This window comes from Myodes glareolus, chromosome 3 (genome assembly GCF_982192425.1).
Source record: "Myodes glareolus chromosome 3, mMyoGla1.1, whole genome shotgun sequence".
NCBI classification, from domain to species: Eukaryota; Metazoa; Chordata; class Mammalia; order Rodentia; family Cricetidae; genus Myodes; species Myodes glareolus.
In genome coordinates, this window is record NC_142028.1 from 76,366,382 (window position 1) to 76,393,171 (window position 26,790).

The following is a 26,790-nucleotide window of genomic DNA, read 5'->3' on the forward strand; positions in this document are numbered from 1 at the left end:
TCCTGTTAAATACAGAGCCATCAAATTCCTCAGATTCAATGGTCCCCTAACAAAGTATGTGGTACCAGGTAGGCCCCAAATACCCCAATCCTCAGACCTCATCTGGTGTCTGTCTCGGATTCTCAGACCTCAAGGTCAGAGACAACCTCTCTGAGTGACAGGCCAGATGGGGACAGTGCTTACTGCAAAACTTTGTCCTTCCAGAGAGAGATCACAGCCCTGCTTCCCGGCCTCTCTTGCTACTAAAGGTACCTTCCATTCAAGAAATCAAAATTCAAGCAGGCATGGTGGCATATGCCTATCATCCCAGTACCTGGGAGCTGAAGACAGGAAGATCAGGAGTTCAAAGCCATTCTCAGCCACATAGTGAGATTGAGGCAGCCTGGTCTATATCACACACACACACATATACACACAAAGTCAATTCTGGGAACAAGTATAAAACTTGAGCTATCCAAGAGAGGTTCTCGATCATGCAGAGCTCCTAATGAGCTGGGCCCTGCTGTCCAAGCTGTCCACATAGGCACTGTCCTCCCAGTTAGCGGGGCACTGACTGCACATCTGGAATTTTGTTCAGAGGTCTATGCAAAGGGTTTGTTTTTTTTTTTTTTACCACAATTCAGGTGTGTGTTTATGTGTGTGCAGCTACATGTGTGTGCAGTATGCATGTGGAGACCAGAGGTAGGGTGTAATCCCTTAGGGATAATTCACCTTGTTTTTTGAGAAAGGTCCTCTCACTGGCCTGGGGCTCACCATTTGGCTAGACTAGTTGACCAGTAAGCCTCCAAGCAGCTGACTATCCCCAATTCCCCAGAGGTAGTATTTTAAGTGTATGTCACCATGCCTGGCTTTTTTTTTTTTTAATGTGAGTTCTGGGTTTGAACTCATGACTGTATAGCCAGCACTTTACAACTGAACTATCTCCTCAGCACCACCCCCCCCCTTTTTTTTCAAAACAACTCTGGAGTTTAGCCTAAGCCATTCACCCAACACACACACTGTTAACCTTTTCCAGCCCAAACACCATAAGAACACTGCATTTGTCCAAGTGCAAGGCTGCCCTACAGAAACTTGTCCTGGCACTCCCACCCAAGGTCTGTGGGAGCAGCCATGGCAGCAGCCCCCCAGGACAGATGCAGGTTGAAGGGAGGTGCCTGACGTTTATTTCTGGAGCAGAACCTCAGCACTGGACACAGTTTTGCATGAAGTCGACACACAGACTTGTATAGTAAGTAGGATAGTCACGGAGGTGACTGACATGTGCCGATGACACAAAGTCTACCGAGCGCACCAGGACCTGGTGAGCCAGGCGTGCCGCTACCATGCGTTCCACGTCTCTGGCTGAGACCACCGCATCAGCTTTGGAGTAGAGGTAGAGCTCAGGCCAGCGGGAGCCCGAGTCCTGCAGCCTGTCATAGAAGTGGGTGTGGAAGAGGGCCGTGAACGGAGCAAGCAGGAAGTGGAACAGGACTATCACCGCGGCAAAAGCCACCAGGAGCAGCAGGCGCAGCACAGCAGGCCAGCGCGCCAGGATGGTTGCCAGGGCCCTCAGGGCCCCTACCAGGTTGCGGTCACCAGGACCACTGTCAAAGACGGTGCCCACCACATGCAGGTGGCTGAAGCGCGGATGGGTCTGTAGGAGCTCCAGCACGTAGCGGTAGAGCATGACGCCGGCGTTGCTGAAGACATGGAAGAGCAGCGGTTCCCTCTCAATCTCGTAGTCAAAGAGGAGCTCCAGCAGCTTCTGGGCCATCACACGAAGTGAGGGGATGCCCAAGGACTCAGAGAAGAAGACCATGTGCCAGGGGGCCGTGTACCGGATCACAATGCAGCCCTGGAGAGACGAGAGGGACCAGGTCAGTCCCAGGGAGACGGTGGGGTGGTGGACACAGTTTAGTCAGAAGCCAGAAGCTCTAATTCCACAGCTCTGTTGTAGCTAGCTCACCAGCTGCGGGCCCAGGAGCGGAAGCACACTCAAGGCCTGTTTTGTTTTGTCGGTGGTGATATTTATTTGTTAGTTTTTGTTGATTTTTTGTTTTGTTTTGTTTTGATACAGGCTCTCTCTGTGTAGCCCTGGCTGTCCTAGAACTAGCTCTATAGACCAGGCTGGCCTTGAACTCACAGAGATCTGCCTGCCTCTGCCTCCCCGGTGCTGGGATTAAAGGCCTGTGCTCAAGGCTTCTTTTTGAATACCCTGCTTCATGCTGTTCATGCCGCCCCAGTCTGGGATGTTATTTGAAGCCTGAAGCTGACAGCATGTTTTGGAGACATCTGATCCAACCAGAAGAGTCTCTTCACTGTAGTTCCTTCTATGGCTGTCCTCCTGCCCCAGACCTTGCATAGTTAAGGCCTTGGGTCTTGGATACAGCATGTTGCAGCTATTTTGCACCCCCATGAGACAGAGGGATGGTATGCAGGCCCCAGCCTTAGCCACCAGAGGGCGCTTCTGAGCCAAATCTGCTTAGCAGTCCTATCCCCTTCCCTGCTGCAGTGCCCTGAAAACAAGAGGCCACACTGTTTTGGGGATATGACCTTTAATTATAGCTGGTTCCTGGACTTAGGATCATTCCTCACACTCACCTTAAAATTCCAAACCAGAAAGAGAGGAAATGAGGGAGGGAGAGAAACAGGCAGGGAGGGAAACAGAAACAAAACAATGAAAGAAATTCTAAATCCAGAGAACATTGTTGCTCTTAAATCCAAAAATCTAGGCCCAAGCTCACTTTCAGCTTCCATACCCTTCCTGGCAGGTCCCCTTGAAGGCCAGTTGGAGAAGGTACCAGACGCTACCCTGTCTGGGCCTTAACCCCTTATTAATTTGTTCTAGCGACAAGGAGCCTCTCTGTCAGAGGCATCTTAGTCGGGCAGGCTCTGGGGTCTGGCAGGTCTGTACTTAATTCTTGGCCCTGAGACTTATTAACTGTCTGGGCAAAGAGTAATTTACTTCCTCTTTCTCTGTCTGGGTCCCCATCTATAATTGGGATGACACCCACCTCAAAAGGTTATGGTAGAAGTTAAATGAAAAAAAAAAATGTATCTCAAGTGACAAAAAATGGCACCTGGCACAAAGTGAATCTTCACAGAAATAACCAGGGGAGAAGGGTGTTGGCACAGTTCTCTGATGACCCACACATGAAAGGCCAGCCGTGGTCACCAGCCATAGACCCCTGAGCTTCCAACCATGGAGGCTCAAATCACAAGGGGAATATAGAGTTGAGGAACACAGGCATTAACTGCAGTGTTTGGTCCTGGACTAGACTCTGGGGTTGGAAAAATCAGCTGCCTGAGATGCTTCAGGAACCAGCTTCTTGGGTGTCCAGACAGGAACTGGAGATGGGACGCAACGAGAAGTTACTAACAAGACTAGATGGAGCACATGGTCTAAAGGAAAGCAGGCCGCACACAGTAACTACATCCTACTGAGATAAACGGCAAACAGGGAAAACCTAGACGGATGCACCCCTTACAGGGTAAGCTGAGGCAGTCTCTAGGTGGTAGAAAATAAGGTGCTGTTTTTTTTTTGTTGTTTAAAAAAAATGGAGTTTTAGACAGGAAAGCTTTTCTTCGCACCCACTTCTCTTTGCCGGGGTAAAGGCGGCCCTTCCTCTCTGAGGCTGCCCTGCCACATCAGCTCCTGTCTCCCCTGGGACCCTTCACTCACTTTCTTCCTTACACCTTCTGCCCACGTAATGGCCTCACTCTCTGCAAAGGCCACCTTTGCCACCCCGGCACGCCCTCTGGGGTTTTCACAGCCATTCACTCCCCTTTCCCTATAGAGTCTCTTCATTAAGTCTGGGTTCCTCATGGCGTCCCTAAACTCCTCCTGCTAAGTCCCATCACCCTAGAACCTATGAACTCTCTTTTAATGTTCCTGTCTCAAAAATCCACAACTCTTTGCTCAGAAAGAGCCCCAGCCTGGACCCTGGCATGATCGTATGACTCCTAATCCTACTTCTGATCTACCGTAACCTGCCATTCTTCTTCCTACGAGTTCGGCCCCAGGCTCCTCTGCATCTGAGTCACCAAAACCTGTTTCACACTACTGACTTCAAATGCCAGCACTTCCAACCGTCCCTCCGCACACTCTGCAGCAAAGGGCTTCTTTCTTGCTCTCTTGCTCTCTCTGTCTCTCTGTCTCTGTCTCTCTCTGTCTCTATCTTATCTATCTATCTATCTATCTATCTATCTATCTATCTATCTCTCAATGTGTGGTTTTTCGAGGCAAAGTTTTTCTGTATAGCCTTGGTTGTCCTGGAACTCGCTCTATAGACCGGGATGGACTCAGAGATCCACCTGCCTCTGCCTCCCAAGGGCTGGGCTTAAAGGCGTTTGCCACCACCACCTGGCTTTTTTAATGGCAAACCTAGCTTCACAGTCTCACTTAATCCTCTGTGGACCAGGCCCTGGCATCGCCTCTTAACACATACACTTTGTCTCCTTGATTTGTACCCCTCTGAAGGCTACTTTGAGGAGATCTGGCTATACATGTAAAAGGGGGTTTTCCACACTGCACCCAGGCCCTTCTGGGGCTCTTGCTGGCTACCACAACCTCCACATCCAAATTTTAGAGAGGCCTAAAAAGTGTAACTCTTTGTTGAGGCCCTCTGACCCCAAGAATGGGAAAGGAAAGGGAAAGTGTTCTCAGTCCTAAGCTCACCCGGTCAGAAAGGGAAGACGTCCTAGAAAACTAAGTCTGGTGCACCCTGCCCTGGCTCCTGCCATTCAAAGAGGCATGGTCAGGGATGTGGGGTGTGAGCTTACTTCACAACCAGGGACTACATCAAGGCCTTGGGGGAAGGATAAACAGGTCAGGGAACTGGACATGGTGTCCTCCTGCCGAAGTCCCCAGTCCGCTGTCTTCCTCACGGGCCTTCAGCAGCACTCCAGGGTGGTCAACCTTTGCTCCAGCCCAGAGGGGAAGCCGCCAAGCTTAAAGTTCCCCACAAAGCATCCAAGAGTAGCAGAGGCCCACATCCTGGGCAAGCACTGGCCCCCAGTACTCACCCTTTTGTGGTAGATGGCACTATACTTGGCCAGATTCTTGTCCCTGCAGCCACCCCAGCCCAAGAGAATCACCACAGGCAGCTGCTTCCTGGCCTCCTTCCCACCTTGGCTGGGGTTCCCTGAAACACAAATGGGGACTGTCAACACCACAGGTAGGACTGGGGTTCTGACTAATCTAAAGCTGTGGAAAGGAAACCAACAGGTGGCCCAGTTTCCATGTGGCTTCCGACCAAGTGTCTTTTCATAGACCTCTGCCAAGGCGCCGTAGCATCACTGGAGAAACCCACATGGGGACGGCACATTTTAGTAACTAATTTTAGACAAAAATAAAGTGTCTCCCCTCCCATTCCAGGGAACCATGACCTATGGGCTAAATCAGACTGATTTCTTTCATTTTCAAAGACTACATTTATATCTTTGTGTGAAAGGGGCCATGTGTTCAAGATGTGAGTGTTTGGAGGTCAGGGAATAGCCTTCGGAGTTGGTTCTCCTTCCTTCACGTGGGTCCTGGGGATCGAACTCGAGTAATTAGAGTTGGCAGCATACGCCTTAGCCCATGGAGCCATCTCGCCAACCCACTGTTTTTCTATGGTCCATGAGCTAAAATGGTGCATGTTTGTGTAGCGTGTGCGCTTGTCCATGTGGTGTGTGCGTGCACTGTGGATGCTAGAGGTCACTGGGGATCTTTCTCAATCCTTCTCCACCTTGTCTGTGGAGACATTCTTCCAGTGAGCTCAGAGCTCATCGATTCATCCAGGCTGGCCAGCCGATGAGCTCCAGGATCCACTTGTCTTTGCCTCCCCTCAACACTGGGGTCACAGATGTGTGCTGCCCTGCCCAGTGTGACAGTGGTACTGGGGATATGAACTGCAGGCACTTTACCCATGAGCCACCTTCCCAGCTCCAAAAATGGTTTATTTGTTTTGTTTGTCGTTGTCTATTTTACATTGCCGAGGATCAAGCTGAGGGCTCCACAGTATTCTACCACTGACTACCTCAAGCCCAGGCTTTTACTTCTATGTAGATCAGACTGGCCTTGAACTCACAGAGATCCATGTGCTTTTGCCTCCTGAGATTAAAGGCATGCACCCATGCCAGGCGCCCACACTTTTACATTTTTAAATGGTTAGAAAAAAAAATCAGTGTGGCGACACATACCTACAATCTAGCACACAAGCAGCTGAGGCAGGAGGACTGACTGACAGAGAGCAGCCTGGGCTACATATGAAACCACAGTCTTTTAAAAAAAAACCACAATAAAATTATGCAAAACTTTTAAATTTCTATGTATATAGCTGGGCATGCTGGCACATGTCTTTAATCCTAGCACTCAAGAAACAAAGAAGCACATGGATCTTTGGGATTTGAGGTTAGCCTGGTCTACATAGAGAGTTCCAGGGCAGTCAAAGCTACTCAGAGATACCCAATCTTAAATAAATAAATAGCAGGTGGTGGCGGCACATGCATTTAATTTCAGCACTGGGGAGGCAGAGGCAGGTGGATCTCTGTGAGTTCAAGTCCAGCCTGGTCTACAAAGCAAGTTCCAGGATAGCCAGGGCTACACAGAGAAATCCTGTCTCGAAAATAAATAAGCAAACAAACAAACACACACACAAATCTATAAATTTACAAAAAAAGTCTCATGTGGTGTCTGAAACTAGATCAGTAGCAAACAGCTTGCCTGGCATAAATCAAGCTGTGAGTTAAATCTCCATTTCCTGAGCGTTCATGTGGGGGCACACACACAGTTTTATTAGGGTCTGGAGATGTGACTCACTTAGCAGAATGCTTGCCTAACATGTGTAAAGCTGTGGGTTCGATCCCCAACATCATAAACCCTGCACGGCAGTATATACCTGATACCTCAGCACTTGGGGAGTGAATCAGAGAGATCAGAAGTTCAAGGTCACCTTTGCCTACATAGTGAGTTTGAAACTAGTCTTTGCAACACAAGACCCTGCCTAAAAATAAATAATAAGTAAATAAATAAGTTACGTTGAAACACAGTCATTCTTACCCAATTTATCTATTGTCTATGGCTACCTTCAGATGAAAACAGCACCGAGGAGTGGCCACAAAGGACAAAGACGGCTCGCAAAGCCTTAACTATTACTGTCTCTTTATAGAAAAGTTCCTTCATTCATGCAAGCTTAGCCTCTATAACACCATGATGCAGGTATGCTGTGTAGTTCCTGCTACCCACCCTGAGTACTGCCAGGGTTAGCTCCAGTCACAGCTCTTAGGAGCGCAAGCTGTCTGCACCATGCCTGTCTAAAGAGCCTCCCTAAAATCATGTCCCACCTATCTCATTTTCCCTGCAAGGTGAGTGCCACCCCCTTTGCGGGGCATTTGCACAAGGACTGTCTGTAGCTAGACAGCCGACCTCTAAAAAGGGCTGGCACGTACCCTTCCACGGACCAAGCCGCTTGGCTATGCTCAGCTGACTCCTGAAATTTATTGATGCTAGTGGTGACCTGGCAACACTAAATTTCAAGGCTAGTTACGAAGACGGTAAATATAAATCACTAACCTTTGGACAAAAGGAAGACAACAATTTCCTGTGGAAATTAATGTGATTGAACTGTTCAATGTTCCTGCTCTTGAGGAGCAGCGACTCTGGCCTTCAGAGATTAACTGCCTGCACCCACAGGGCTCTAGGCCAGATAGAACAGAAGCTGGCAGACCCCCAGCCCTTCGCGGACACCCGCTATCCCTTCCAGGCACTACTAACTCAGGAGGCTCCAAACAATCACAGCCTTTATTATCCCTGCGCCCCCCTCTACCTTCTGCCAGGGCGGCACCTCGGGATCTGCACTATGCAGGTAGGGGCCAGCCCAGCCTTGCCCACCACCGAAGCTCAGGCAGCTGCAGGCTCCTGGGTTAACCCACAGCTGCCTCTCCCCATGTAATGGACCTCTGAAGTGAAGCCACCTGATTTCATATCCACCGGTGGCCACATGACATGGCAGCCCCACACAAACACAGGACAGGCATTTCAAACAGACTGGAGCAGGCTCTGCAGGACTTTCAAACTGCCCTTCCACACTGGGATCCAGGACTCAGCTCTGGGGAGAGATCTGTTAGGTCCCTTGGTAGATGATTCTCAAGATGTTCATGCCTATGAAGACACCAGTGCCCGGACATCCTGCCCACTCCCAGAGCCTAAGCACTCCCTCCCGAGAACCAGTCTCTGTGCCCACCAGCGTCTGTACCCGATATACCAGCTGCGGGGAGTGCACACTGCCCCTCTGCAGTTCATAAGTAGAACCCAGCGCCATGCGCACAATAGGCAAGCATTTTCGCACTAGGCATTACCCATAGCTGTCCCTTTAGATCCTATACATGGAAATTCTATAAAATGTGGCTTGGAGAGTGATAGAGGCCAAGGAAAGTCCACCTGAGGAGGTCATGTTCCCTGGCCATGTCTTAAAGGTCCATGGGGGCATGCAGGATAGGCAGAGGGCAAGGGCAGGGCAGGGCTGTGATAAGCCATCTTGGCCACAGTAAGCAGCCCTGGAGCTGGGACCCTGCAGGACAGGGAGCAATGGGTGGGACTGGGCCCGACTCCACTGAATTGGGGGCTTTATACCATAGCCATAAAGAGTAAATAAGAGTTCTGGGATGGGAAAGGGGCACGACCCAATTTGCTACTGATTACTGCAGACTCACACATGTGTTTAATGTCTGCCACTCTCCCCTTAACCAGCAGACTCTGCAATGCAGGAAGTGACATCTACCACATCTGTCACCACACACCCAGTGGCCAGCACCATGGCTAGCCTGCACAGAGGCTCAGCAGCTACACGATTATCACACCCCCATCCCAACCATGAGACTAGTGGGGCGCATCCACCAACACCACGTTCTCCTTCTAGTGCACTGGCAGTGTTTGCTGGAGAAGCTAGGCTGCTATGGCAAGGCAAGAGGTGGCAAGGGAGGGCAACAAGGAAGGGGGTGGCCAGGTGGGCATGGGGCATCACATTAGTCCCAGCACTCAGGAGGCAGAGACAAGGGGATTTCTATGAGTTCGAGGCCTGCCTGGTCCACAAAGCAAGTTCCAGGACAGTCACGGCTGTTACACAGAGAAACCCTGTCTCAGAAAATGAAAACAAACAAACAAAAAAGAAACAGGAGAAGGGAATGACAGGGAGACAGTCACAGGCATGGAGGGGTGTCACACACTTCTAATCCTAGCATTCTGGAGCTTGAGAGCTCTAGGCCAGCCTGATCTATACAGCAACAAAAAGAAAACACATTCATAATCATTTTGAAACACGTGAAGTTTCAGTAGGTCACAAACATCAACATAAGAATTAAAACTAGGGGCCAGAGAGATGGCTAAGTGGTTAAGAGCACTGACTGCTCTTCCAGAGGACCTGGGTTGAATTCCCAGCACACACATGGCAGCTCACAACCATCTGTAACTCCATTCCAGGGGATCCAATGTTCCCTCTTATGACCTCTGTGGGCACCAGGCATGCACGTGGTGCACAGATAAACATGTAGGCAGAACACCAACACACATGAACTCCAGCCTGTCAGAAAGGAGAACATCTTGAGATCTTGGCTGAGCAACAGTTTTGGGCATGACGCCAACATCACAGAGAACAAACAAAACAGAGAAGCTCAGATTTCAATGTTTGTACTCTTTTTAATTTTTATTTTACCTGGGTGGGTGAATGTTTTGTCTGCATATATGTATGGTGTATTCATTGTGTGTGTGTCTGGTGCCTACTTAGGCCAGAAGAAGGTGCTGGACACTGTGGAACTAGATTAAAGTGATTATGAGCCTCCAGGTGGATGGTAGATACAGAACCCGAGGCTTCTGAGAAGGCAACAAGTGCCCTTAACCTCTAGTCCATCTCTCCAGGCCCAACTTTTATACTTTATAGTACACCTTCAGAAGAAAGAAAAAGGGGGTGCGGGGGGAGAGGGAAAGAAAGAAAGACTCACCTCTGATATGGTACTTGCATTAATACATTAATTAATACACTTATTATTAATAATAATACACTTATATTATTATATTATTATTATATTATTATTAATACACTTATCATTATTATTTATTAATACATTGCATTAATACACTTAAAACTCTTACAACCTAAACCAAAACAAATACTCAGGTGTGTGTGTGTGTGTGTGTGTGTGTGTGTGCGTGTGTGTGTCCATTGTGTGTGGGGAAGAAGCAGAGAGAGAGAATACACATGTATATAAATGAGTATGATATACATATGTGTGTGTGGTGTGCATCCTTGTATGGGCAGGGGCACCCATACACATATGGAAGCCAAAGGAGGACGTGAAGTGTCCTGCTCTGTAACTCTCCAACCTATTCTCACTGAGCCTGGAGCAAAGCTGGCAGGGAACCCCAATGACTGTCCTGTCTCTCCTGCTCCCCCAGCATGAAGGTCTCAGGAGCGTGTGTGTGGCCATCCCCAGCTTTTACACGGTGCTGGCACCGAAGCTCAGACTCTCATGCTTGCACGGCCAGAGCTCGTCGTCACTGACGACAAACCAACGAGTACATGGAAAGATGTCCATCTTCATAGTCATTAGGGGAATGAAAGCCAAAACTACAGCGAGACATCACTTTATGCTTACAAGGAGAGCTATCACCAAAGTCAGAGGGTCACACACCCTGCTAGGGAAGCCAGCCCTTTACACTCCTGGTAGGAAGGGAAAATGATACGACCGCTTTGGACAACAGTTTGGCGGTTCCTCACGTATCTGAAATGTACTTAACCTAGCAGTTCTGAGGTAGATGTAGAGGACCTGTGAATTCAAGTAAAACCTGGGCTGCTGATCAAATTTCAAGTCAGCCTGGCACACACAGCTTACTGACCTGGCCGGTCTTATGTCAACTTGACACAGCCAGAGTCAACTAAAAGAAAGGAGCTTCCATTGAGAAAATTTTCCACAAGATCCAGTTGCGGGGCATTTTCCTAGTGGGGGAGGGTCTGGCCCACTGTGGGTAGTGCCACCTCTGGGCTGGTGGTCCTGGGTTTCACAAGAAAGCAGGCTGAGCAAGCCATGAGGGGTAATCTAGGAAGCAGCTCCCCTCCATGACCTCTGCATCAGCTCTTGCCTCCAGGTCCCTGCCCTGACCTCCTTCAATAATAAACAGTGATATAGAAGCTTAAGTCAAATAAACCCTTTCCTCCCCAAGTTGCTTTGGTTATGGTGTTTCATTGCAGCAATAGAAACCCAAACTAAGACAAAGACTCTATCTCAAAACACTAAAAAATACCAAACATTGAGTCACTTGTGACCCAATAATTCCCCCCTAAGAACTGAAAACCACGGCCCATGCAAAAGCTTGGATGTGATTTCTCGTAGTATTCACACCGTGTGAAAAGTGGACAAGCCACGCAAAGGAATACTATTTGGTCGTGAAGACTAAAGTGCTGCCCAGCCTCTGCAGACGAGCCTTCAAAACACCATGCTAAGGGAAAGGAGGAAAGGTCCATAGCAGATGATTCCATTCACATAAAATAGCCAGAAAAGGCAAATCCATGGAGACAGAGGGCGGACCGTGGTCGTCAACAGGCGGAAGGAAGGGGGAGAGTGACCACCAATGAGTCCAAGATTCCTTTTCCAGTGTAAAAACTTCTAGAATTGAATCCTATGGATGTTTTCACAACTCTGGGGACATACTAAAAAACAATAAATTATACACTTTAAGAAGATGCACTTTTAAAAAAAGATGTACTTTATGATATGTGAATTATATCTCAATATCATTTTTTAAATGGTAACTGAAAAAGTAATCTACAAAATACCATCATAAAAGAATATCATCTAAATGTACACATGGCCATTCTATACATGGCAAAACCATCAAATATTAACAGCAAATCTCTCTGAAATTAGACGCAGTTTCTTTTTTGAGCTAGGGTCTCATGGCCTTGAGCTTGCTGCAGAGTTGAGGAGCCCTGAGCTCTGATCCTCTTGCCTCTCTCCTCGCTACATGAGGGATTACAGATGTGCACCACCACAGCTGGCTTACAGTTCTTTTATTCCATGGGTTTTTAACCCATTTTCAAAAAAAAAAAAAATGGGGCTGTGGTGCAGCTCCGAGGTAGAACTTGTCTATCCTGGGTAACACCTTGAGATACTGCAAAAACAAAAAAAGATTTCAAAGCAGAGAGTATCAATGTTGCAAGAAAAACCATTTCAGAACTATAATAGGAAAGGTAGTCCCATCAAAGCCGCCAAGCCAGCACGGTTAAGAATACCCAGAAGCCCTTGGGAATGAAGAAACATTCTTTTCTACCCTGACACTACTTGAGCATGCTACAAAAATAACTCAATCCCAGAAAGCCTGTCGTCTGTCAAGAAATAACGGGACGCTGGAAACACAAGAATTACAAATATGTCTGCTGTTCAGCAAGCAGTTCAAGTCATAAACTAAGGCATAAATTAGATTGCGTGTGTCCCAGGGGCGTGTGGAGAAGACAAAGAGGGCCGGCATGACACAGGCTGTTTTTAATGGGAGGCAAGAATCAAACCACAAGGAACCTACATGCTTTTAAAATGCAAACTAGAAAATGATCCCCCATTCCTCCCCCAGAAATCCTCTCTAGAGTCCCTCTGCTCCTATATTTAATCCAAATTACTTTAAGTTTGGATTTTGAGATAACATAGTGGAACTGTATTCTGTCTAAGAACCCACGCCATACAAAGCCATACATCAGTCCACATCTTGAACTCTGTGACTATGGAACAGACCTGAGCTAAGTCCTCTCGTTCCCAATTCCTCTCTCTGTGAAATGGGGTAATGCTCAGTACAAAGAATTCAGCAAGATCATGACTACAGAAGGCTCAAAGAAAGTGTTCAATAAGAGAAATGATTATTACTTTGCCGCATGCCCACTGTAGAAAAAGTAGAAAATAAATATCAAATAAAATCAGAATCACACCCTTTGCCGTCCGCTTGTTTTTGCTCAGTGATATATGTTAACGCCCTTCCCTGGCAGTTTATGTATTTTTACACCATTATTTTCAGTGGCTGCAGAGCAGCTGTAAAATGTTTTCATAACTTATGGTGCCCAGTCTCCCACTAGCGAACATGATGTTCCCAATTTGAGGCTATAATAAAAATACTTTGGTGGAGACCCTTTCTTGGTGTACAGCCCTCTCTGCGGCATTGCATCCCGGCAGCCCTTCCTCATGCTAGGCAAAATCTTCATGCTCGCAAGCTCTGGAGTAAGGCTCTCAGGCCGGAGAAGCGTTCCTTGGAGTAATATATCTCACGTCCTCCATACGTCCGTCCCTCATCTGTGGAACACGATGCCAGGGTGACAGTGAGGACTAAAGACACAAGGAAAGGAGGTCCCAGTGGGCCGGAATGTGGACAGGGCACAGCATGGACAACCACAGAGAATGACAGCTGCGAAGGGCACACTGGGCCTGGACCTCAAATGCAGGGCTTTTAATATCCTTGTTAACGGATGAAAGAAAAGGCACGAGAACTAGAAAATAAATAAAATTTGTGCTTCAACAACACACTAAAACTGGAATAATTACAAAGAAGACTAGCGTGGACCCTGCGCAAAGATGGCATGTTATATATGAAGCATTCAGTAGGGCTTATTTTGTTGGTGTTTTTTGAGACAGAGCTTCTCTGTGTAGTCCCAGCTGTCCTGAACTCTCTCTGTAGAGCAGGCTGGGTCTCAGACTCAGAAGATTCACCTGCCTCTGCCTCCCGGGTACTGGGATCAAAGGTGTGAGCCACCACCACCCAGGTGTGTTCAGCGCTTTTTAAATAAATGAATGAAAGACTTTGGAAGAAGGTGGCAGTTGCAGTAATCTTCGGGGTCCTACAGATCAGAAGAACAAATATTAATTGTCCTTTCCCTCCTTCCTTCCTTCTCTTTTGTTCTTTTTTTTTTTTTTTTGAGACAGAGTGTTGCTCAGATTAACTTTGGAATGGCAATCCTCCTGCCTCAGCCTTCCCTGTGCTAGGATTATCACCATATGCATTCATATCTGGCCACCTCCTGAGGGTCTTGACTTCACTACCAAAGCTTGCCAAGCCTCCCTTAGACTCCTGATCCCTTACTTTGGCACTTCTGCTGACCACCATGGTTCTGTCAGCCCTCTGGGAGCTCTACCCCTTCAACACGAGCTCCTCATGATGGTGAGGCCCAACACTGCTTCCTGGTGCCAGCAAAAGCTTGCTGAGTTTAAAGATATGGCTATATTTCTTTGACCCTTGCCACTGACAGGTAAAAGAGAAGGCTGGAACCCCTAAATCACCTTGGGGGCTGCCTTCAGGTCTTCTGGCAACTCAAAGGGTGAGAGCCCTGTCTTCAAAGTTTCTATGAATTTTGTAAGGTCATCGTACTGTTGGAAGATCAAATCCAAGACCTCACACATTAGGCCCAAGTGTGCCCAGACTAGCCCACAAAACCCAGGGCTCTGAATGACTCCAGCCCACCACTACATGGTTAGTAATGGCTGCTCACCAGCTACCAAATGACTGCAGTGTTTGGCTCTGTGCTTGGATTTCCTATTCGGGGAAAGGGTGAGGCAATTCCAGAAACTAAATATGACTGGCCATCCTGCACACTTCCTCACTAAAGAGCAACCACAAAGGAAGGGCAATCTCTGCCCTGGGCCTTCCGAAGAGAGTCATTCCGTGCAGCCAAGCCAACCTGCAGAGGAACTCTCTACAGAGGAGAAGTCGATAAGTTCAGAGACTACAGCACACAGGTTAGGGTTGAGTTAGGGTTAGGGTTGGGTTAAGGTTGGGGGTAGGATTGAAGTTAGGGTGACAGGATTAGAGGTTAATCTTGGAGCTATCATTTAGGTTGGGGTGCAGATTAGGGTTACAGTTGGGGATTCAGGTTTAGAATTGGGGTTAGAGTTAGGTTTAGGATTGGGGTTAGGGTAATGCATAGGTTTAGGGTTGGGGTTAGGGTAATGCATAGGTTTAGGGTTGGGGTTTGGGTGATGCATAGGGTTAGGGTTGGGGTTTGGGTAATGCATAGGTTTAGGGTTAGGGTTGAAATTAGCTTTAGGGTTGGATTTAAGGTTTGGTTGGGATTAGGTTGGAGTTTTGGTTAGGGTTGAGATTAGGGTTAGGGTTAGAATTAGGGTTATGATTATTTTTAGGGTTAAAGGTTTTGTCAGGATCAGGGGAAGGTCAGGTTCAGGTATAGGGGTTAGAGGTTAGGATTAGGTTTGAACCTATGGTGATGGTTAGGGTAAGGATTAAGGTTAGGGTTTAGGGTTGGAATTAGTTTTATGGTTGTACTTAATATTTTGTTCCAGTTGGACTGTAGCTATAGTGAAGGTGTTGGTTAGATCTGGGGTTAGAGAAATAACCCCTGACCTTCAGCTTATCTCTGGAGCATAAGCAGAAGAAACCACCGAAAGCCCTCATCATACCTCTTTTTGAAGAAATGGTTCAAGAAGCAGGAAAGTTGTCTATTAGGGTTAGGGTTATGGTTAGGATTTGTTTAGAGATGGAATTAGGATTGTTGTCTGACTTAAGGCTAGGATTAGGGGTTAGGGATTAGAGTTAGGGTTATGATTTGGGTTATGGTTTGGGTTAGGGTTAGGGTTGGGGCTAGACTTTGTTTTAGAAATGGAATTAGGATTGTGGTTAGCATTAGGGTTAGGGAGTTTGTGATTAGCAGTATGGTTAGGGGTTATTGCTTATGGGTTAGTGGTTAAGGTTGCATTTAGGGTTAGAGTTAGGTTTGGAGCTCAGGTTAGGGTTAGTGTTGTCCTTATGGTTAGGGTTAAGGTTGGAGCTAGGGTAGGGATAGGGTTAGCAATGTGTTAAGGCCTTTGGTTGTTATTAGGCTTTAGATTTGGTTAGGGTTTGAGCTAGGGTTAGGGATTAGGGTTAAGATAGTGTTGGTGTAACAGTTAAGGGTAACATTGGGTTTTAGGCTGGTGTTTGGCTTGGGTTAGGGTCAGAGTTTGGATTGAGGTTACGGTTAAGGGTAGTATTGGGGTTTAGGCTGGTGCTGGGGTCGTGTTAGGGTCAGGGTTTGGATTGGTGTTATGGTTAAGGGTAGTATTGGGGTTTATTCTAGTGTTTGAGGTTGGGTTAGGGTCAGGGTTTGGATTGTGGTTACGGTTAAGGGTAGTATTGGGGTTTAGGCTGGTATTGGGGTTGGGTTAGGGTCAGGGTTTGGATTGTGGTTACGGTTAAGGGTAATATTGGGTTTAGGCTGGTATTGGGGTTGGGGTTTGGGAAGCAGTCCATGACCTCCAACTTAGCTCTGGTCATGGACACTGAGAGTGCAGTAGAAGAAACAATGAAAGCCCTGGAGGTCCTTCCTCTTTGAGGAAAGATTCAAGGAAGCAAGGAAGCTGTTTCTTAGAAAGGAAGCGGACTTACTGTCTAGACGTAACCATAGCTGTGAAGCCACTGCTCCCACATTCCCTCTCTCCAGAAACACACCGCTCCTTGCAGGGTGCCTCTAATGAATCCCTCGAGGCACCAACAACTAACCCTCGGCAGTGACCCAGCAAACACCAAACTGACAGAAGCAAATGAAGACTGATGTGCTGAAGAACAGGAAGTGCTGTCTAACGATTCCTCCAAAAGGCCCTGGTGCCTGGGAGGAAGCATCTTTCCAACAACACAGTGTCCTACAGTGGGATGTAGAGTAACTGGCCCCTTGGATGTCTTCCAGTTCTAAGCCCCAGCCTCCTAAAGCAACAAGGGGAAGCACATTGCAGGAGAAGCCATTCAGTTCCAGGGACGCACATGCAGCATCTACCCTGTTGACTTTCGCAGTCCTAGGGGGTCGTTATGATTATTTCTAGCTGACACAGATGAAATACATGCCTCAGACAGATTCAAGGATCTGCTAATGCTGGGAATAGCAGTGCGCATCTTTAATCCCAGCACTTGGGAGGCAAAGGCTGGAAGATCTCTGTAAGTTCAAAGCCAGCCTGGTCTATAATAATGAGTCCCAGTCCAGTGGCACATGCCTAAAATGCCACCTCCTAAAAAAGATTAAACAGTATCTGTAATTTCAAGCTTATGTGGACAGTTGAGTACGTTCAAGGCCAGTCTAGTAACAGGGTGAGGGCTGAGCTGGTGAGATGGTCCAGCAGGTAAAAAGCCCTTACTGCTAAACCACATGACCTGAGTTAGCTCTCCAGTCCCGCAGGGCAGGAAAAGAGAACCAACTGTCCTCTGTCCTGTGCACATACACTATGGTGCGCATGCACACACAAATAAGTATGTAACTAATTTTAACGAGGGCTAAGAACAGCATAGTGGTAAAGCAACTTGCCTTAGCCATACGTCAGGCCCTGGGTTCAATCCCCCAGTCCTGCCAAAATAAAATAATAATTAAAAACTTGCCAAAGCCAGAGAGCTAGTAAGCGTTAGGGCAGAGATGCAAACCAAAATTGTCTCTACCCACCTGGGCAGAGAGAGAATCCTTGTCCTTCTGGCCATGCAGAAGGGAGCGTCAGCCCTTTGCAGCTAATGGCTCTGCAAAGCTAGCAATATTAACCAACTTCATCTCGTGCTGAAGTCAAAAGTCCTTTCACATCATAAGCCCAATGACCCAGCTATAGGGACAAGCAGAGTCAGTCATTTGTGCTTTGGGAGCTGAGAGGCCTATCCTAAGCACCAAGCAAGGAAAACATGGTAGGACCAGAGGGGCCTGTGAAGGCCGTTGACAGAAGCTAGGCTTCACGATGAACTTCCCATGAGCTGGGCAAACGAAGGGCAGTAGACTGGAACCGCTGTTCCAAACAGACCAGAGAGCAGAAGCAGCGGCCTACTTGTACTTAGAGCCTCCTCTGCCATAGTTTCCAACAAGGATAACGTTTCATTCTCCGGTCCAACAACTTATACTGCTTTCCAAGCTACTAACCTTGTGAGGCCTCCTGCACATCTTTTTTAGTGATATGACTATAGGGGATAAACAATGTTAATTCCAAAAGCCAACCACTAAATTCATTTCCACCAGGATCTATGCCAAGTCCTTTACACCAATAATCTCAGTTGTGCAACCAGCATTTTCCCTCAGTTTTGCAGATAGGGAAAACTGAAATTTGGAATTGAAAGTCTACTGAAGGTCATCCAATTACTAAAAGCAGGAGAGAAGATTTCGACAGCGTTCAAGCCGGCCTCACAGACGGTTCTGTTAACCACTGCCAAGGATTGTGGGGAAGCAGAGGACTAGGCACGCTGCGCCCTGGACTTTTCTGAGGTCTAGAGGCTCCCCAAGGATTCCATGCCCTCTGGAAAATGAAGGGTGGGCCTAACCACACTTAGCGATGAGGGGAGAGAGTTGGGAAGTCCGATCCAAAACAAAAGAATTAGGTGAATCTCGAGGGGGCTCCAGCTACAAAGGGAAACAGAACTCGGGCCTTGAGAACCTAGAGTGGAACAGGAAGACCCTCAGTCGACTGGGAGGGGGAGGGGAGGCGGGGCGCAGGGGGCGGGGCTCTGCGCGCCCCGCAAACTCCATCCAGCCCAGCGGACCCCGGAGGGGGCGGGCCGCGAGAGGGCGGGGCCGTGGGACAGGCGGGGCGTTGCTGCTGGACTACCTCCCCAATCCCCGTCCATACTCTGGCTCCAGCAGGGCTGATCCGGGATCTCGATGCTGTAATCCAGCTCGGCCGAGGCCATGGTGAAGGTGCGGGCCGTCAGCACGGGCCTCCCGCCGGAACTCCCGCGGTTTCACCTCGCCTGGGCCAGACGCCGCCGGGCCACGCCCACCCCCCGCCCCCGTCCGGTGCTGTCCAATCCCTGAGCCGCGTTCTGTGACCTCCCTCCTAGCAACCACCAAGTCGCTCCGCACCACCCGCCGCACCCACTAGCCTGACCCTAGCAACCACGCTCCTCCCCTCCTGTCTTTGGCCCACAGCAATTGGCTGACTCTCTTGATCCAGATCAAGCATTGGTCAGCGGGGCCTCGCTCTCGGAGCGTCCCCACCCTCCTGTGAAGGTAAGAGTAGGTGGGAGAGTTGAAGTGTTGTGGGGCACCTCAGAACTTTGTCTTCTTCTACCTGCTAAAAAACTTGGATTTGCACATCTAACTACGTCTACCTAAATCACCAGCAGCAGTTCACAGGCTGAAGGCAGAAAAACGAACTAAACAGCGTAGGCGGCGCGTGCCGACCCGATCCTCCCACTCCTGGGAGACGGCTTGCCTGACTGGGAAGGGGTCTTCAGGTAATAACTAGTAGCTTAGAAGAATACGGCCTTCTTGCATTTGGTAAATATTTACTGAACAGCTGTATGTGCCAGAGACTGGGCAACATACAAACCTTTGGGCACTAGTGAGTGCCAACCTTTGGTCCAGCGGTTCTCAGCCTGCGGGTCGCGACCCCTCATATCAGATATTTGCATTATGGTTCATAACAGTGGCAAATTTGCCGTTATGAAGTAGCAACGGAATAATTTTATGATTGGGGATCACCACAGCATGAGGAACTGTATTAAAGGGTTTCAGCATTAAGAAGGTCGAGAACCACTGCCTTGGTCCTTATGGTCCTACTGGGAGAGAAGGAAGAAACACCTCTAATCCGACGGGGAAGGATAAATACTTTAGAAGAGTAAGGATTTAGAAGAGTAAGGATTGGGGGAGCTCAATCCCCAAGAGAAGTAGCATTTATGACAACAGGGCAGTTGCGGAGCTGGGTCTTGAAAGACTTTTGAGGAAAGGGAAGTTAAGAACTCACAGCTGAAAAGTTTTAAAAGGGAAAGGTGAGAGGTGAGTACAAAAAATAACTTGACCCAGCACTCGGGAGGCAGAGGCAGGCGAATCTCTGTGAGTATGAGGCCAGCCTGGGCTATAAGAGGTAGTTCCAGGACAGGCCCCAAAACTACAGAGAAACCCTATCTCGAATTCCCCCCCCCATAAAAAAAGAAAGAAAGAAAAAGAACAAAAAGAAATGTCTTGAAGTGTCTTTTGGCCAGAAGGGAGACTAATACAAAAGAAACATTGGAAAGACAGGCACCACCCAGCCCAGCATCTGATGCCAAGCTCATCTTGGAACTTGCAGATAGATGATGCCAATGGTGGTATATCTTCCAGTGTGGCTTTGAGCACAAGGGCTTTGGGCACAAGAGCTTACATTTACAATGAAGACGGCAGGAAGTTGTTTTACTATAATGCAGAGCCTGGATTGGGGATTGTGAGAAGGAGGGGCCAGTTAAGAAGTTGTGTGAGGGGGCTGGAGAGATGGTTCAACAGTTAAGAGCACTGACTGTTCTTCCAGAGGACCCAGGTTCAATTCCCAGCTCCCACATGGCAGCTCACCGCTGTCTGTAACTCCAGTTCCAGGGGATCCAACACCCTCATACAGGTCTGCAGGCAGAGAAAACACCAATGTACGTAAAATAAAAATAATTTAAGAAAAAAATAAGTTGTTGAGTGATGGGGAAAGCTCTTGGTAGGTAGCCTAGGGGATGGAAGTCAAGGAAGAAAGTGTTGAGAGCAGGTGATTAATAAGGTAAATAAAATCTCAAAGATAACACTGGATGCACAAACAAGGAAGTTGCTAGTGACCTTTGCCAGTGCTGTTTCAGTAAGCAAAGATTCAGTAGCTTGGGAGGTGGGTGGGAGGTGACAGGCATAGTGGTGTAGCCTGTAATCCCAGCATTTGAGAGGTGGGGCAAGGAAACTGAATGTTCCAAGGCCATCCTCAGCTACTTGATGAGTTCCAGGCTAGCCTGGCCTACCCGAGACTTGTCTTTAAAGGGAAAAAAAGGAGGTGGAATGCTTTCAAGGCATTTGGACATTTATTTGCAACTTCTAGAGCTATTGGCTTTTGTTTAGATGGGAGAGACCAAGCAAAGAGGTAAAAGATAAAACTAAAGGGGAGAGAGGGCAAGTAAAGAGTGTGCCCCCTGATGAAAAATCTCCTTTTAAACAGTTGAGGGTTGGCTCGGGAGATGGCTCAGCCAGTAAAGTGTTTCCTGGCTGAGCATGAGGAACCAGCTTAAATGCCCAGGACCTAGGTAAAATCTCCAAGTAATAACAAATTAATATAAAAAAGAATAAAAAGGATCTCTATGAGTTTGAAGCCAGCCTGGTCTAACAGAACAAGTTCCAGGACAGCCGGGGCTACACAGAGAAACTCTGTCTCTAAAACAAAACAAAACAAAAACCACAAAAGAGTAAAAAGGTGGAGAGAGATAAAGACACCCAGTGTGGTGGGATCCAGATGCAGAACTCTCAGCTACTTCTCCAGCACCACGTCTGCTTGCACAGCCCCATATTCCCTGCCATGCTGATAATGAACCAACCTCTGAACTGTAAGCCAGCCCCAATTAAATGCTTTCCTTTATAAGAGCTGCCATGGTCATGGTCTCTCTACAGCAATAGAACATTGAGTAAGACAGAAGTTGGTACCAGGGAGCAGTACTGGCATTGCTGTGAGGGGCCTGACCTTGCTGCCGGTGGGTAGAGTGTGGATTTTAGATGAGGAGAGCTGTTGGAGGAAAGCAGGAAGTTGGAGCTTAGTGGGCCATACTAGCAGGAGTATGGAAGACAATGGTGCTGAGAGCAATGTTGATCATGACAACCCAGCTCAGGAGGTTATAGAAGAGAAGAATGTTAGTGTGTGGCCTAGAAACCATTCTTGTGATATTTTGGCAGAGAATGTAGCCGCTTTCTGCCCTTGTCCAAAAAAATCTGCCTGAGGCTAATGTAGCAACCTTTCTTTTGGGCCATCAGTCAGCTCCCATGGAGACCAGGGGACAATGAAGATGCTGACATTGGATCCCTCTAGTCAGCGGCAGACCTTGAGAGGACACGGTAGGAGGGGCACAGCTGTGAGCAGGATGTTAATCCTTTGGTTGGTTGGTTGCCACCACGCCTACCTTAATCATTATCTTTTTCTTTTTTTCTTTCTTTTTTTTGTTTTTGTTTTTGTTTTATTGAGACAGGGTTTCTCTGTTGCTTTGGAGCCTGTCCTGGAACTCACTTGTTAGACCAGGCTGGCCACGAACTCTCAGAGACCCACCAGTAGCTGCCTCCCAAGTGCTGGGATTAAAGGTGTGTGCCACCACCGCCTGGCTTAATCATTTTCTTAAATTACATTTTAGCCGAGTATTGTGGCACACACCTTTCAATCCCGGCTCTCTGTAGACGGAGGCAGATGAATCTCTGTAAGTTTGAGACCAGTTTGGTTTACATAGTGAGTCCCAGGTCAGCTAAGGCTATATAGTGAGACCCTATCTCAAAATACTAGCAAAATAAAATAAGTTACTCTTTATTCATTTGTGTGCATGTGTCACGCACACATGTGGAGTTCAGAGGACAACTTACACTTTTGGTTCTTTCCTTCCACTTGGTGGGTCCTGGGCATTGAACGCGGGCTACTAGCCTTGCCAGCAAGACCCTTTACCCACTGAGCCATCTCATGGCCCCTTAGCTATTTATCCTTGATAAATAAAACAGGTCTTTTGGTGTCTCTAGATGCCAGCATGAGGGTCAAAGGTACAAACAGATGAGCGGCCTCACCCTTAAAGTACCAGGGGGTTTTAAATAAGGATATAGGATAAGAAACTTGGTTGGGCTTTATGAGGAGACACCAGTTACCCCTCTCAATCCCTGGGATGTTAGGATATAAGAGGCCACCAATAATGACGGCTTTGCAGGGCCCAGGACACTTCAGAGCTGGGCAGAGAAATTTCCAGGACAGGCACCAAAGTACACAGAAAAATGCTGTGTCAAAACAAACACACACACACTCACAAAGAATTACCTAGATTATAGGTCAGTTTCTGGATATGCCTGTAAGGGACTGTCTAGATTAAATTCATTAAAATGAGACCTACCCTGACTGTGCGCAGTACCCACTCAATGGCCTGGGATCCTGGACTGAATAAAACAGAAATCCAGCTGATGTGATGGCCCATGACTGTCTGTTTCCTCACTGTGAGTGTCACCTGCAGCTCCTGCTTCTGTGCCTTCCCCATCCTAATGGACTGTACTCACAGATGGGGAGCCAGAATAAACCATCCCTTCCTTAAGTCACCTTTGTCAGGCATTTTGCCATGGTAACAAGAGAAGTTACTGACACAGCCCCCAAGTAAATTCACAGGAAAGGCTTTAGCTGAGGTCTTGGCAGGTTCCAAGCATTCTTTTGAAGCTTTGAAAACACAGGGCCGAAGCTGTAGCTCAGTGGCAGAGTACTTGTCTAGTGTGTGCAAGGTCCTGAGTTCAATCCCCCAGCACCACTTAAAGAGAAAGTGTGAACCAGGATGGCAGTTCATGCCAGGGGAGGTTGAGGCCAAAGGATTTCTATGAGTTCAAGTCCAGCCTGGAGTACAAAATTCCAAGCCCGCCTGTCTCACGTGAAAACCACAGCTCTGCAAGGCTTGCATTATCTGTGGATCTGTTAGCGGTAGACCAGCTTGGACACCTCTCTGACAAGACTGATTCCTACTGGGGAAGAACTTCAAGTGGGTCTCTCAGAAGGGATTCCAGAAGACTCTGAGCCATCGGGGGTGGCAGAGCCATGGTCTTCCTGTCCCGGAGACGGGGATTCAAGTTGACGGTGGGAGAATGAGAATGATGATCCAACCCTGTGCAGGTCTGGGCGTAAGTGTGAGTGTGTGTGCACATTGGAACTAACACGGCTGTAATTCTAGGACTCCAGAGGCTGGGGCAGGAGGATCACAAGTCTCACAAGTTTTAAAGTTAATTTATTATGTTAATAAATTATGTTTAGCATGCGTGATATATGTATGTGTAGGCACACGTATGTTATGGTACATTTGTGGAGGTCATGGGACAATCTTGTGGAGTTGGTTCTCTGCTTGTACATTCCTGTTGGTCCTGGGACTTGAACTCAGGTCTCCAGGCTTATGCCACAAGCATGTTTGCCCACTAATCCACCTTACCAGCCCTCACAAGCAATTTTTTAATGGAGAAGGCATAGAGAGGGCTGGGAGAGGCTCGGCTCCCTGGGTAAGGATGCTTGCTGTACATTGAGGACCTGAGGTTGAATCTTAAGAACCCATTAAGAAGCTGGAGTGGCCACACATGCCTTAACTCCAGCACAGTGCCGGGCAGAGACAGGAGGATTGCTGTCCACCAGCCTACTTCCAGGTTTAGTGAGAGAGCCTGCCTCAAGGGAATAAAGCCTTTGAGAGCACAGACATGTGACGGGCACATACATGCTTACACAGCACACACACACAGATGGGGGAGCATGGAAGGAGAAGAAAAGGAAAAATGCATACAGGGCTGAGGTTGTAGCTCAGGTGATAGAGTGTTTGCTTAGCATGCATGAAGCTCTGGGTCCCAGGACCTTGTAAACTGGGCATGGTGGACCAAGTCTACTATAATCCTTACACTCTTGGGGGTAAAGGCAGGAGGAGCAAACATTCCAAATCGGGGGCTGGAGAGATGGCTCAGTGGTTAAGAGCGCTGACTGCTTCTTCTAGAGAACCCACATGGCAGTTCACAACTGTCTCTAACTCCTGCTTCAGGGGCCCGACGCCCATGGCGAAACACCAATGGACATAAAATAGAAATGTCGTCTTTTTTCAAGTCCCAAATCATCAGGCTGGAGAAGTGGCTCAGTAGATAATGTGCTGACTGCACAGGTAGGTTTAAGCCCTGGAGTTCAGATCCCTGGAACCCACATAACTTGTTCAGGCATAGCAAGCACTTGTGGCCTGAGCGCTAGGGAGACAGAGACAAAATTCCTGGGAGAACCTGGCCAGGTTTAAGATCCAGAATTGGCAAACTCTCAGTTCATTGAGAAACCTTGTTTCGATAAAGTGGAGAGAAAAAAAAAAGACACTCAGCGCCACTACATACACATATCCACATACATGCAAACATGCATACACATACCACAAATCCACATGTGCAAAGAAAATTCATGGCCATCCTCCCCCATATAGGGAGTCTGAGGCAAGCCTGGGCTATATGAGTCCCTGTCTTTAAAAAGAGTCGAAAAAAATTTTAAAAAGAGCTGAAGTTGTGTATAAAAAGTATCAGTAAGCAGGGTGGCACACATCTTTAATCCCAGTACTGAGGGAGGAACTCACAGAACTGAAAGTTCCAGGCCAGCCTCATCTACATACTGAGTTTCAGTATAGTCAAGTCTATGTAAAGAGACACTGTTTCAAAAACAAACAACAGTAAGCAAGGTGTGTTGGACAAGTAACAAAATATTTTGTAACAAAATGCCTGAGAGAAGCAACTTAAATAGAGGTTTATTGTGGTTATTTGCTCCAGAGGTTGGGGGTGGCTCTTTGTTCCTGGGCCTGTGGCAGGCAGAATATCAGTATGGGGAGAACGTTACGGTGCAAGCTGCTCACGCCAAGGAATGGAAGAGAGAAGCAGCAGCCTGGGGTCCCAGCATCCCCTTCAACAGCAGGCACCGGTGATGAACCTCTTCCTACCAGGGCCATCTCCCGAAGGGTTCCACCATCTCCCAGGGCTCTGCTCACCAGGCCTCTAAGCTACCACACCTTTTATTTTTGTTTGGTTCTTTGTTTTAAAGTGAAGAAATAAAATGTTTATACATGTAATAGTGGCCCATAATGTGGTACTTATAAAATCTACACACAGACCCAGCATGGTGGGACACACTTTTAATCCCAGCACTCAGGAGGGAGGCAGAAGCAGAGGCAGATGGCTCTGTGATTTCAAGACCAGTCTGGTCTACATAGCAAGTTCTAGAACAGCTAGAGCTACATAGACCCTGCCTCAGAAATAAATAAATCTGCATAACATACAGTAACATTTTAGGCCTTCACTCCTGAGCTACTTACAGCCTTACATAAAAACAACTTGGGCTCATAAGACTCTATTAGGATGTGCCCTATACAGGTGCCTTGTGTTTTTAATCATTTTTATTTTTTAAAGCTATGGTGTCAAGCCCAGGGCCTCACACATGCTAACACAGGTGTGATGCCATTGAACTACATTTCCAGTCTTTTAGCTACTTATTTTATGTATATAAATGTTGTGCCCACATGCACATGTATGTATCACCCGCATGTCTGGTGCCTGCAGAGGTCAGAAGGTCATCCATCTCCTGAACTGGAGTTATGGGTGGTTACTAGCCACCTCGTGGGTACTGGAAACTGAACTCAGATCCTCGGAAAAGGACTTTTGACTGCGGGACATCTCTTCAGCCCTTCGCATATTTTCACTGTACCTTTCAATGTTCAGATATGCAATGATTCATGTATTATGTTCCCTACGGCTAGTGTGGTAGCATACTTTATAGATTTGTAGCCTAGTAGCATCAGGTCATACCATATAGCCTGTGATGTTCACCCAAGGACCCGTTTCTCAAAGTATATTTTTGTCTTTGAGTGACACACAATGGCTTAGTCAGGATTACCACTGCTGTGATGAAACAGCATGACCAAAAGCAACTTGGGGAGGAAAGGGTTTATTTCACAGTTCCGTATAACAATTCATCATCAAAAGCAGTGAGGGCAGAAACTCACACAGAACAAGAACCTAGCGGCAGAAGCTAATGCAGAAGCCACAAAGGGGCACTTCTTTTTGGCTTGCTCGTCCTGCTTTCTTATGGTACCCGGGACCATAGACCCAGGGATGGCCCCACCCACAATGGGTTGGGCCCTCCTGCATCAATCACAAATTAAGAAAATGCTTTACAGCTGGATTTTAGGGAGGCCTTTTCTCAACTGAGGTTCCCTCCTTTCAGATGACTCTCGCTTGTGTCAAGTTGACATAAAACCAGCCAGCGCACATGACTTTCTATCTCTGCATAAAGGCTGAGAGTGAGGAAGGGAGCCAACTCCAAGGGGAAGGCCCTGCTTCATTCTGTCCTGTGAAACCACCAGGA

General features: G+C 47.7%; 2 protein-coding genes across 8 annotated transcripts in view; one reads left to right on the forward strand and one right to left on the reverse strand.

The window, feature by feature from the left end:
* Window positions 1–1,140: 1,140 nt before the first annotated feature.
* On the reverse strand, window positions 1,141–18,702 carry Tmem53 (transmembrane protein 53). 3 transcript variants are annotated; one of them, XM_048450552.3, is made up of 3 exons: window positions 18,565–18,702; window positions 5,005–5,123; window positions 1,141–1,834 (listed from the first exon to the last, which is right to left on the reverse strand). In XM_048450552.3, the coding sequence occupies exons 1-3, from the start codon at window positions 18,623–18,625 to the stop codon at window positions 1,181–1,183; spliced, it is 834 nt and encodes a 277-aa protein (XP_048306509.1). In that variant the 5' UTR covers window positions 18,626–18,702; the 3' UTR covers window positions 1,141–1,180. The 3 variants fall into 3 exon arrangements, with proteins under 3 accessions (XP_048306509.1, XP_085554899.1, XP_085554900.1); XM_085698773.2 differs by having other exon boundaries at window positions 18,544–18,685; XM_085698774.2 differs by lacking the exon at window positions 5,005–5,123.
* An 80-nt stretch (window positions 18,703–18,782) lies between these two features.
* The window catches only part of Armh1 (armadillo like helical domain containing 1), a 46,558-nt gene continuing 38,550 nt past the window's right edge, over window positions 18,783–26,790 (forward strand). For 2 of the 5 annotated variants that reach the window (XR_015737515.1, XM_087904686.1), the window contains exon 1: window positions 18,951–19,171. The gene's annotated coding sequence lies outside the window, so the exon portion shown is untranslated. The other 3 variants (XM_087904684.1, XM_087904683.1, XM_087904685.1) reach the window with 3 other exon arrangements.